Source organism: Onychostoma macrolepis, chromosome 15, assembly GCF_012432095.1.
Source record: "Onychostoma macrolepis isolate SWU-2019 chromosome 15, ASM1243209v1, whole genome shotgun sequence".
NCBI classification, from domain to species: Eukaryota; Metazoa; Chordata; class Actinopteri; order Cypriniformes; family Cyprinidae; genus Onychostoma; species Onychostoma macrolepis.
Genome location: NC_081169.1, coordinates 31,184,414 through 31,197,705, shown reverse-complemented (window position 1 = coordinate 31,197,705; position 13,292 = coordinate 31,184,414). Strand labels below are relative to the sequence as shown.

At 45.9% G+C, this 13,292-nt stretch overlaps 1 protein-coding gene across 2 annotated transcripts in view; it reads right to left on the bottom strand.

The window, feature by feature from the left end:
- Positions 1-13,292, bottom strand: part of LOC131520821 (uncharacterized) — a 44,115-nt gene that overhangs the window by 11,740 nt on the left and 19,083 nt on the right. For both annotated transcript variants that reach the window (XM_058745313.1, XM_058745312.1), the window contains exons 2-4: positions 8,808-9,137; positions 8,334-8,657; positions 623-739 (exon numbers count right to left, since the gene is read on the bottom strand). In XM_058745313.1, the coding sequence (XP_058601296.1) occupies positions 623-739; positions 8,334-8,657; positions 8,808-9,137 (771 nt within the window). The remainder of the gene's footprint in view (positions 1-622; positions 740-8,333; positions 8,658-8,807; positions 9,138-13,292) is intronic.

Here is a 13,292-nt window from a genome sequence, read left to right as displayed (position 1 = left end):
ACTATTTCATTTCCTTTTATGTAAAGCACTGAATTACCACTGTGTATGAAATGTGCTATATAAATAAACTTGCCTTGCCTAATATCTACAACAGACACGACCGCTGTCGCAGCACGACCACAACAGCTTGAAGTTGTCTACACTGGATGTGACAAAGTGGCCGTTGCAAAGAGCTTGACTACGTCAGTAATAGTACAGGGAATCCATTTACTATCCAGGATTTGTCGTGTTGCGATGCGGCATTAAAAGTACAATTTTAGCTGTATTATTTGTGTCCCCTTCAAAAATTACTCTTCAGAAATTTTGTTTATTGTCCCCCTAACTGTTAGATGAAATTTACCCCCCTGCCTTAAAACCAATCTTTTTGAAAAGTTGGTGGTGCTAAAGGGTATCAAATAGATGGATGTCTGAAACACCTGAAGGAGTACACCATCAGTTATTTAAAATATAACTGACTTTGTGTTATTGTGTTCTTGATACTGAGCAATGATGGTGATAAAACCATAATAAAAGATGTTTGAATTTTTTTGTAGTTTTGTATTTTCTACAGGGCAGGGGAAGGGAAGAGGTATATAAAATGAAAACAAAAGGTTCTAAGCAGTAATACCACTGTAATACTTACCCTCTTGTTTTTGTAGTTCAGAGATCTTGCGGCGATAGTAAATCACAACAGCAACTAAAAGTCCAGCCACCAGCAGAACAGCAACAACTATGACAGCTGAAGACCGACCCAAATCAGCTAAAAAGAGACATTAAATTATTAATTATTAGAGGACAAAATATTTTTCATAATTCAGGACTGATAGGTGTCAGGTAGTTGACATGTACAGTATACAACATGTTACATCCTTACTTTCCACATTAGTTTATAGTTGACCTTAGGCTTGCTTTGGGAATCTGTGTTTCAAAATTCAAAAGCGAAAGTAAAAGCGAGTGTGCATTCAATATTGTGCATAATGAGAGCAGCTCCCTGATGCTTGCAAATTATCCACCTTTTTCCTATTGAATATACTGCATTTGAGATTATGGGAGACACTTTCAGTTTGGGGAAATTCGTTACGTATGGTAACCTTTGTTGCCTTATGGAGGGAATGGAGATGTTGTATGACACTAGGGGTCGCTCTTGGGAGCCCAAACATCTCTAACATCTTTGAGAAAAGGCCAATGAAATTGGGTGTGCAGAATTTGCATAGCTGGCCACGCCCCTGACATCCAGGTATAAACAGTCCAGCGTGGCATCTGCTCACTCGTTCTGTTCTGAGGAGTTGAGAAGCTACTTAACCCACTCAGAGGCAATTCGGAATTGTGGCATGAAGGACACAACATCTCCGCTCCCTCCATCAGGGAATGAGGGTTACCATATGTAACCGAGACGAACCCTTTCTGTCGTTCACTTCGACATTGTGCACCTCTCCTCCTTGTAACCTTCCAACGTCCAAGACTTAAGACCTCACTCTCCAACATCCGGGAGAGCCGCCATAGAGGCAGAGGTCCCCTCAGCCGGAGTCTTTTCCCATAGTAACACTCACCATAATATAACAGCTGAAAAGTCTTGGTAGTGAACGTTGGGACAGTGACTATTCCCTCATGGGGAAGGGCACTACGGAGATCACATCCTACCCGATGGGGAGGTAACATGTGAGGATCCATCTATGGACTTACAGAGGAAGTACCACATAGGGAAGATTTTGAGGTGGGCTCCGCGTAAGGGGACAACTACAAAAACCCAGGACCTGTTGACAGATTGAATGTCTGTCTAGAGGAACACTGAGCCTCAGGGGCAACTCAGTGGAGAATACACACTTGGGGTCGCAAGAGGAGCAGCTACATGTAGAGCACTAACCCAATATGAGAGTTCAACTCAAGGGATCTTACCTCGTAATGCATTCTAATAGCGAGTTCCTCCGTCGAACTTGGCTAAATGAAGTGCTTATGTGATGGAAGGGTAGTCCAGAGTTCATAAAAGGAACCTGAACTGGACCGAATAAGTGCATAACCACCCTGGGGGAAGCAACACTGGTAGCAAACTGTTACAAACATGAACTGCGTCCAAAAGGTAAAGGGGGAGGTGTTGCTACAATTTATAGCAATATTTTCAGTATCTCTCAGAGGTCAGGTTTCAAGTATAATTCATTCGAAGTAATGGTGCTTCATATAACGTTATCCAAAGAAACAATTATTAATGATAAATCCCCTGTGATATTTGTACTGGCTACTGTATACAGGCCACCAGGGCACCAGGGCACCATACAGACTTTATTAAAGATTTTCTATTGGAGTTAGTGCTGACTGCAGATAAAGTCCTAATTGTTGGTGATTTTAATATCCATGTTGATAATGAAAAAGATTCGTTGGGATCAGCATTTATAGACATTCTAAACTCTATTGGTGTTAAACAACACGTGTCAGGACCTACTCATTGTCGAAATCATACTCTAGATTTAATACTGTCACATGGAATTGATGTCAGTGGCATTGAAATTTGGCAGCAGAGCGATGATATCTCAGATCATTATCTAGTCTCCTGTATATTCCATATAGCTAAACCTGTAAAGCCAACTCCTTGTTACAAATATGGTAGAACCATTACCTCTACCACAAAAGACTGCTTTATAAATAATCTTCCTGACTTATCTCAGTTTCTCAGCATATCCAATAGCTCAGAAAAACTTGATGATGTAACAGGAACTATGGACTCTCTCTTTTCTAGCACTTTAGATACGGTTGCTCCTTTACACTTAAGTATCGCATCAGATAGTGCACTATAGATCCCCTGAGGAACAATTCCATTCATTCTCTACTGTAGGAGAGGAAGAATTGTATAAACTTGTTAAATCATCTAAACCAACAACATGTATGTTAGACCCTATCCCATCTAAACTAATAAAAGAGCTGCTTCCAGAAGTCATAGATCTTCTTTTGGCTATTATTAATTCGTCATTGTCATTAGGATATGTCCCCAAAACCTTCAAATTGGCTGTTATTAAGCCTCTCATTAAAAAACCACAACTTGACCCCAAAGATCTAGTTAATTACAGACCGATCTTAAATCTCCCTTTTCTGTCAAAGATACTAGAAAAGGTAGTATCCTCACAATTATATTCCTTCTTAGAGAAAAATGGTATCTGTGAGGAATTTCAGTCAGGATTTAGACCGTATCATAGTACTGAGACTGCTCTCATTAGAGTTACAAATGACCTGCTTCTATCATCTGATCGTGGTTGTATCTCTTTATTAGTTCTACTGGATCTTAGCTCTGCGTCGACACTATCGACCACAACATTCTTTTGAATAGACTAGAAAACTTTGTTGGCATTAGTGGAAGTGCCTTAGCATTGTCCAAATCGTACTTATCTGACCGCCATCAGTTCGTAGCAGTGAATGAAGAGGTATCATATCGATCACAAGTGCAGTATGGAGTACCTCAAGGCTCAGTACTAGCGCCGTTACTTTTCACGCTTTACATGTTACCCTTGGGAGATATTATCAGGAGACATGGTGTTAGTTTTCACTGTTATGCTGATTTCTTCACGGCCCAGTGAAACACACCAAATTGAGAAACTAACGGAATGCATAGTCGATATAAAAAACTGGATGACGAGTAATTTTTTACTGCTAAATTCTGAAAAAGGAGGTGTTAATTATCGGACCTAAAACCCTACATGTAATAACCTAGAACATTATCTAACACTTGATGGCTGCTCTGTCAATTCTTCTTTATCAGTTAGGAACCTAGGTGTGCTGTTTGATAGCAATCTTTCATTTGAAAGCCATGTTTCTAGCATCTGTAAAACTGCGTTTTTTCATCTCAAAAACATATCTAAATTGCAACCTATGCTCTCAACGTCAAATGCAGAAATGGTAATTCATGCATTTATGACCTCAAGGTTAGACTATTGTAATGCTTTATTGGTTGGTTGTTCTGCAAACTACAGTTGGTCCAAAATGCAGCAGCTAGAGTTCTTACTAGAACCAGGAAGTATGACCATATTAGCCCGGTTCTGTTAACACTGCACTGGCTCCTTATCAAACATCGGATAGATTTTAAAATCTTGTTAATTACTTATAAAGCCCTGAATGGTTTAGCTCCTCAGTACTTGAGCGAGCTCTTATCACACTATAGTCCTCCACGTCCACTGCGTTCTCAAAACTCTGGCCGTTTGATAATACCTAGAATATCAAAATCGACTGCGGGCGGCAGATCCTTTTCCTATTTAGCACCCAAACTCTGGAACAATCTACCTAACACTGTTCGGGAGGCAGACACACTCTGTCAGATTAAATCTAGATTAAAGACCCATCTCTTTAGCCTGGCTTACACATAACACACTAATACGCTTCTATTATTCAAATCCGTTAAAGGATTGTTAGGCTGCATTAATTAGATCAACCGGAACCGAGAACACTCCCCATAACACACAATGTACTCGTTACATCGTAAGTAGAATGGCATCTACGCTAATATTTGTCTGTTTCTTTCCTATTCTGTTTCTCAGTCTGTATCCGATCAGATGGTGGATCAGCACCAAGAGATGATGTCGGAAGCCCTGATTGTCAGCGGAGACCAGGACACCCAGATGAGCCCCAGAGACATATCCCCAGCGAAGACCTCGATTAAAATACAATAAAACTAAAAATATAACAAAATAACTAACTACATAATAACAACAAAATACAACAAAATAAAAAATAGAAATATAAACTTTTGAACTGCGGGTTTCGTCTGGTCAGAGGAGAACTGGCCCCCCAAGGTTTTTTCTCCATTCTGTCTCGGAGGGAGTTTTGGTTCCTTGCTGCTGTCGCCTCTGGCTTGCTCAGTTGGGGACACTTAATTTTCTAGCGATTATCGCCGATTTGATTGCACAGAAACTATTTAAACTAAACTGAGCTAGACAATGACATCTCTGAATTCAATAATGAAATGCCTTTAACTGAAAATTGAGTGTTTAATCTTATCATTATACATTACTGACACTCTATCCTCCAATTTGATACTGTTAAGTGCTTTGACACAATCTGTATTGTTAAAAGCGCTATATAAATAAAGGTAAAGGTGACAAAGCAAGCTCTACACCCTGACAGTCTCCTGAGTCAAAGAACTGATGTTCAGAACTCTAGAAGAAACTGGTTCCATTCGTAGATTACTTGAGACTTTAAAATCTAGCAAATTTATTAGGTGTAGCCCAACCTGCAGCTCTACAGATATCTGCTAGTGAGGCCCCGTTCACCTGGCTCACTTCACCAGTGAGCCCTCACTCCCAGTGGGCAAGGTAGGCCTCTGGTCTGATAGGCTGTTAGGACCTCATCCACAATCCAGATCCTTTGTCTAGAGACAGCATTCCCTTTCTGCTGTTCTCCAAAGCAGATAGAGAGCTGTTCAGAATGTCTGAAACTCTGAGTATGATCTAGGTATGTGCAATGTACAATGTTATCACCTGACCCCTGAAGGGAATGGTGGGAACCTTGGGCACATATCTAGCCCGAGGTCTCAGGACAACGTGAAAGTCTGCCTGCCCGAACTCCAGGCATGATTTGTTAATGGAGAGGGCTTAGAGATCCCCCACCCTCTTGAAAGAAGTGAACGCAATCAGGAGGACCGTCTTCATGGAGAGGGCACTAAACTCAACTGACTGAAGGGGCTCAAACAGATCAAGAGGGAATGAGATGTGGCCTCGGAGGGTTCAACCTCCAGGCACCTCTGAGTGACCTAATAATCAGATCATGCTTCCCCACCGATCCGCCTCCCATGGTGTCGTGGTTAGCCTCAATCGCATATAACTTAAGTGTAGAAGAAGACAGGTGCCTGTCCAGGCCTCCATCTCCGAGGATCCTTCCCCTGGTAAGAACACCAGTTCATGAAAACGTGCCACTTCAGGTCATACAGCCGCCTCATTGAGGGGGCTCTGGCCTTAGTAATGGTATTCACCACTGCTGGTGAAAAGTCTCTGAGTTCCTCCTGGTCGCGTCCAGGGAACAAACATGAAGGTTCCAGAGATCTGGGCACGGATGCCAAATTGTGGCCTTCCTCAGGCGAATTTGCCAGGGAGGAACTGATGCCATGAGCATGAGCTCCGAGAACCAGGTCTTGTTGGGCCAATAAGGGGCCACAAGCAAAAGCTGTTCTCTGTCTTCCCTGACTTTGCATAGTGTCTCAGCAATGAGGCTCACTGGGGAAATGCATACTTGAGTAGCCAGGTGGCAGGTGGCAGACAGCTGTGGTGCAGCCGAATCCACCTCTTGTCCCCCCGTCAGAAGTGGATCCAGGCTGGTCAGATGGTCCCTCCTCCCTGGGTCACCCGTCTCAGGAACGCTTTGAAGCCTTGCGCAGGTTTCTGGTGGCCTGACGAAGAGCTGGTGGTGCCACCTTCCTGCGAGTGGTAGGCTGTTGGTCCGGCTTGACTGAAGGCCCAGGCTGTTGCAGGGCTTCAGCAGTCCTCGCAGGGGGCCATCCCCGGCGACGAACAGACGAGGGCTGCTGACTCGGGGGTGCGAGAGCAGGACCTGACCCAGCCTGAGGCAAGATGTGTTTGATGGCCTCCATCTGCTTCTTTACCATGGAGAACCGCTGGGCAAATTCTTCCACGGTGTCGCCAAAGAGACCAACCTGTGAAATGGGGGCATCAAGAAAGCGTACTTTCTCGGCTTCCTGCATCTCAGCCAGGTTGAGCCACAGGTGGCTTTCCTGGACCACTAGCATGGACATCGCCCTCCCCAGAGCCTGCGCCATGACCTTCGTAGCCCAGAGGGCATAGTCAGTCGCTGAGCACAGTTCCTGCAGTACCTCTGGATTGGGACCACCCTTGTGCAGTTCCTTCAAAGCTTTGGCCTGTTAAACCTGCAGGATGGCCATAGCATGCAGGGCGGACGCAGCTTGTCCAGAGGCCGCATAAGCCTTCGCCACCAGGGACAAAAAGAACTTACAGGACCTGGACGGGAGTCTCGGGCAGCCCCGCCAGGTGGTGGCGTTTTAAAATTTGCGCTTCTAGAGATCGCCGTTGAAGCACCCAGGGGTACTCTCACAACACTTATCTGTGTATGAGTAGGGAGAGACCGCTGACTGTGCCTTACATCCAACGACGAGGAATCGAGAGGTGAATGATCGCAACTTCACCGTGAGAGACGCTGCATTCGGCTCCGAAAAATAGAATGAGTGAGCAGATGCCACGCTGGCATTTTTATACCGGAATGGCCAGGGCGTGGCCGGCTATGCAAATTCTGCACACCCAATGTCACTGGCCTTTTCTCAAAGATGTCAGAGGTGTTTGTGCTCCCAAGAACGACCCTTAGTGTCGTACACTCGACACAACGTCGAAGTGAACGACAGAAAGGGATCAAATAATTTCAAATCATACGGTTGTGCTACAAATATCTGTCACTTTCACTAAATCAAATGACGATTTTCCTTCATGTTTCATTTTCAAATGTCAGGAGAATAATGTATTTGTTGTGACATGGCCTAAGAATAATATCAATTGCAAGAGTTCTTTTCAGTCCTAATTATTTTCTTTTTTCCTTCTTATTCCGCTGTAACAATATAAAAAGACAACATACTGCACATTTGTGGTCTGCTCTCACAATTTAACAATATATCCAAAGAATAATTCACTGGAACCTTTCGTTTTTCTCTCCAAATCCTCTTGTCTATTTCACATGGATGCTAAAATGTTTAATTAGCCGTGTTTATTGGAAGGTTTCTACAGAATGTTTGTTATCTCCGTTAACAAAATGACAGAAATCACTTAATTACTTAAAATTAAAATTAAGTAATTTTAATTAAGGCAACGTATGTTAGATGATATACAGTAAACATCACGGGAAACACGTGGATATGCAGATTTTTTTTTTTTATCAAAACCTAAGTTCTTCCATATTCTTACATTTTTTAACTTTCACAGCTTAAACTTATTTCAGTTAGTTGCCAAGGCAACTTTTTTTTTTTACTTGTATTGATCATATAAAAAAAATTATATGATCAATAAGTCATGCCAACATGCGTTTTTTTTGTGTTACTTTTAATTATTAAAATAAGTTAACCATGTTTCAACTTTTTAAGTTATGCAACATTTAATTGTTTTAAGTCAGTTCAATGTAATTAAAGTTGAAATGACTTGTAAAGTTAATTTGATCCAACATAAAAAATTTAAGGCAGCAACTAATTTTTACAGTATAATATTTATTTTATTTTGCTGCTGAAATCATATTGCCTAGCCCCACTTTAAAGTATTAAAACTACTTTTTTTTTGTATCTGTAAACATAGAAGCCAGCCTATATTTCATGCTTATTTGATTATTTCCAAATACTTTGTGCTAAAGTCCTTTAATTTGAAACTCACCACTGACAGTAACAAGGAACTGCTGTGAGCTCACGCGGCTTCTGATCTGTACTTCATAAAGTCCAGTGTGTTCAGTTCTGGCATTTGTGATGGTCAGAGATCCAGTTTGATCTAGTTGTAGTCTGTTTCTGAATCGTTCATCAGCATCATTTAATGAGCGCTTGTTAGTTTCTACATCGATTTTAGCTAGGAGGATGCCTTTATCTCCAAACCTCCATACTATCAGATCATCTTTCAGTAATTCAGTAGCATCCTTCTTTAGAATGACAGGTTCCCCTTCAATCACTGACACTGATTTCACTCCATCCGTCTCACCAACCACACCTGGAAAACAAACAGACCAGAACTGATTTATAAAGATTTTTTGTACTGTCCATGTAAGATGCTTGCAGCATGAAATAATACCGTGTGATATCATGAAACCTGAAACAAGATCATTTCATTAAATGAAAGAGATTCTCTTGAGATACTCACCAAAGACATCCACATGAAATATCCTGGATGTGGTCTTTTCTCTTGAGATTGTAAGGTAATATTGTCCCGAGTGTTTGTTTCTGGTGTTTCTGATGGTGAGAGAGCCAGTTTTTTGGTCCACCTGCAATCTGTCTGCGAATCTCACATCATCGGTGACAAAAAGAGAGGTAAAGTCGTTCTTTCTCGTTATCTGAGATATGACCGATTCTTTAGGCCCAAACGCCCAGAGTATTGTATCATCGTTCAGTATTTCAGAAAGATTAGTACGTAGAATTACAGAATCTCCTTCCATCACTAGCATTGTCTCATCTGTTTCTGCATCACAAACACCTGCAGAACGTAAATGAATTATTATAGATATAGATTAGCTTAATCTGATACCACAGTAGTAACCTCAGTGAACAGATTCAACTGTAAACATTTGAGTGAAACTAATCAGTTTATTGAAATAACTTGTTTAACTGGTTTACATGCAAAACAATACAAAGCAATGTTCTATGGCGTCCCTGTTTTCTTCTCAGAGTATTCTACGTTATGTGAGTTGTGATGTTAAATAAAGCACAAAAACCCAGAGTATTCCGAAATATCAGCGGGAAACGCACGTGTTCCCTCATTCTCCTCTCATATGGGATTTCTACAACTGTACGTCGCAATATTATAAATATTTATGGCGAGCCAATGGATATCACACAAGCAACGAGCAAACTCTGCTCACGAGTTATGCCGGTAAGCGTCTTAATCTATAAGTCAATTCAGCAGAAAGTGAAAGTAAAAACTGACGGAGCTTTTGGCATCTGACGCTGCATTAATGGCGCATATTCTCTCAGAGACGACGAGAGACGAATCTACTTGCTGACGAAGGTATATAAACTTTTTTAATTTACTCTCTTAATATTTCTCTTGTGGCCCGAGCAAAAAATGGGAAGAAACGTATTTCATGTTAAACAGGTTGTTGCTTGAAATAAAGCTGCTCTTAATTTTCATTGATTACTGCAGTGTTAATAAAAAATATATATATATAAAAAAAAATGCCTTCACCAAAAAGAAGACAGAGAGAAAGAGCAAAGGGAGGCAGCTAACGTCTCGGTTACGTACGTAACCCTCGTTCCCTGATGGAGGGAATGGAGACGTTATGTCGTGACGACATAGGGGATTTACTTGGGAGCCCCAATCATCTCTGATTTAAGAGAAAACGCCAATGAATATTGGCTAGTGTAATAATATAACAGATTGCAGGTGGACCAAAAAACTGGCTCTCTCACCATCAGGAGGAGGCAACACTCTGTGTGGAGTGAGCCCTCACCCCCAGGGGGCACGGCTCGCCTTGGGATTGGTACGCCAAGGCGATGGCATCCACTATCCAGTGGGCCAACCTCTGCTTGGAGACAGCCTTCCCTTTCTGCTGACCTCCGTGGCAGACAAAGAGCTGCTCAGAGCTTCTAAAGCTCTGGGTGCGGTCCACGTATATGCGCAACGCTCTTACGGGACACAGCAACGCCAAGGCTGGATCTGCCTCCTCCGAGGGCAGTGCTTCCAGGTTCACCACCTGATCACGGAAGGGCGTGGTGGGAACCTTAGGCACGTATCCAGGCCGGGGTCTCAGGACAACGTGAGAGTAGACCGGCCCGAACACAAGGCACTCTTCGCTCACCGAAAATGCTTGGAGGTCCCCGACCCTCTTGATGGAAGTGAGCGCGGTCAGGAGAGCTGTCTTAGCAGACAGGAACTTAAGCTCAACTGAGTCCAGCGGCTCAAAGGGACCCCTCTGAAGCCCAGCCAGGACAATAGAGAGATCCCAGGGGGGCATCAGGGGTGGCCTAGGAGGATTCAACCTCCTGGCACCCCTCAGGAACCTCACGACGAGATTGTGCTTTCCCAGGGACCGGCCGTCCACTGCATCGTGATGGGCCGCAATAGCAGCCACATACACCTTCAAGGTGGAGGGTGACAGCCTACGCTCCAATCTTTCTTGCAGGAAAGAAAGCACTACTCCAATCGTGCATCTTCGGGGGTCTTCTCGGCGAGAAGAACACCAGTTCGCGAACAGACTCCACTTCAGTGCATAGGCTTGCCTTGTTGAAGGAGCTCTAGCCTGAGTGATGGTCTCTACCACAGTCCGTGGGAGACCGCTCAAGTCTGCCGCGTCCCGTCCAGGAGCCACACATGGAGGTTCCACAGATCCGGATGCGGGTGCCATATGGTGCCGAGCCCCTGAGAAAGGAGGTCCTTCCTCAGAGGAACGCGCCAGGGAAGAGCTGTCGCAAGGAGTATGAGTTTGGGAAACCAGGTCCGGGTGGGCCAGTACGGCGCGACCAGCAGGACCTGCTCCTCGTCTTCCCTGACCTTGCACAGTGTCTGTGCAAGCAGGCTCACTGGGGGAAACGCATACTTGCGCAGAGTCTGAGGCCAGCTGTGTGCCATTGCGTCCGTGCCGAGGGGGGCCTCGGTCAGGGAGTAATACAGCTGGCAGTGGGAGGCCTCGCGGGAAGCAAACAGGTCTACCTGAGCTTCCCCGAATCGACTCCAAATCTCGGGATGGAGTCGCCATTCTCCGGGGAACGTGAGCTGTCGTGTCGTGTCGGCCGCACGATTGAGCTCCCCCGGAATATGGACAGCACGCAGCGACTTGAGCTGCGTCTGACTCCAGAGGAGGAGATGGCGGGCGAGCTGTGACATGCGACGTGATCGTACACCTCCCAACCGGTTGATGTACGAGACAGTCGCAGTGTTGTCCGTACGGACCAACACGTGCTTGCCGAGCAGCAGTGGCCGGAACTGCCGCAAAGCCAGATTCACTGCCAACAACTCTAGGCAGTTGATGTGCCAAAGCAGTCGAGGCCCTGTCCAGGGCACTGAGGCTGCCTGCCCGTTGCATGTAGTGCCCCAACCCGTACTGGAGGCATCCGTCGTGACAACGACATGCCGGGACACTTGTTCTAGGGGCACCCCGGCCCATAGAAAGGCAAGGTCCATCCAGGGGCTGAAGGAGCGGCAACACTCCTGTGTGATGTTCACACAAAGTGTACCGCGACGCCATGCCCACCTCGGGACCCGGGAGTGCAACCAGTGCTGAAGTGGTCTCATATGAAGCAATCCGAGCGGCGTGACTGCGGCTGCGGATGCCATATGCCCCAGGAGCCTCTGAAACTGTTTCAGCGGAACCACAGTCCTGCCTCTGAAGGAACTTAGGCAGTTCAGCACTGACTGGGCGCGGCCCTCCGAGAGGCACGCCATCATATTCACATAGTCTAACTCCACACCAAGAAAAGAGATTCTCTGCACAGGGGAGAGCTTGCTCTTTTCCCAGTTGACCCGAAGCCCCAACTGGCTGAGGTGCCGGAGCACCCTGTCCCTGTGATCGCACAATTGTTCCCGCGACTGGGCCAGAATAAGCCAGTTGTCGAAAGAATTGAGGATCCTGATGCCCACTTCCCTTAGCAGGGCAAGGGCGCCCTCTACGACCTTTGTGAAGACACGGGGAGATAGGGAGAGCCCGAAGGGGAGGACCCTGTACTGACATGCCCGACCCTCGAACGCAAACCGTAGGAACGGTCTGTGTCGCGGAAGGATCGAAACATGAAAGTAAGCGTCCTTCAGGTCGATCGCTGCAAACCAATCCTGGGGCTGGACGCATTTGATAATGCGCCTGTGCGTCAGCATCTTGAACGGAAGCCTGTGCAGGGCCCAGTTCAAGACTCGCAGATCCAGGATTGGTCGAAGACCACCGCCTTTCTTGGGTATGATGAAGTAAGGGCTGTAAAACCCTTGCCTCATCTCGGCGGGAGGGACCGGCTCTATTGCATCCTTTGCCAGGAGGACAGCAATCTCCTCATGCAAGACAGGAGCGTTCCGAGCTACCACTGAGGTCTCGAGAATGCCGCTGAACTTGGGAGGCCGCCTGGCGAACTGAATCGCGTAGCTGAGTCGAATCGTGTGCGTGAGCCAACGAGATGGGCTGGGCAGCGTGAGCCACGCCTCCAGACGCTGTGCAAGTGGCTCCAACGGTACGATCGACGTACCTGTGGTGGTGCAGCGAAGGGGAGTAGAGTTGGATGGTACAGAAGGGTGTGCGTTCTGAGGCATCCTCGCAGAACTCCCTGGGTCCCAGGGGGGACTGGCTAGAGGTGCGTGGGGAGGCACTGCGTCCCCGAACCGCACTCTCTTGGCCGCTGGCGAGAGTGAGGAGGCAATGCGTCGCACACTGTCGGCCCGTGGACCTGAAAACCCGGACGAAAAGGAAATTGCTCTTTCTGTGATTTTGTGGGTACCTTGGGCCAGCGGCGGAACAGAAACAAAACGAAACACAAGATTCTCCACCCGGCCCTCCTCCGGGGGAAGGAACGACGCTGTCCTCGTCGTCTCCTGGGAAAGAGCAAACTCCAACATCTCCGGTTTGCCCGCGTCAGGGCCGCCTCGTCGATTTCCGCGAGAGCTTGGGGGCCGGCTGGGGACGCCGCGCTCCTGTGAGAGGCTCGGCGCGCCGGC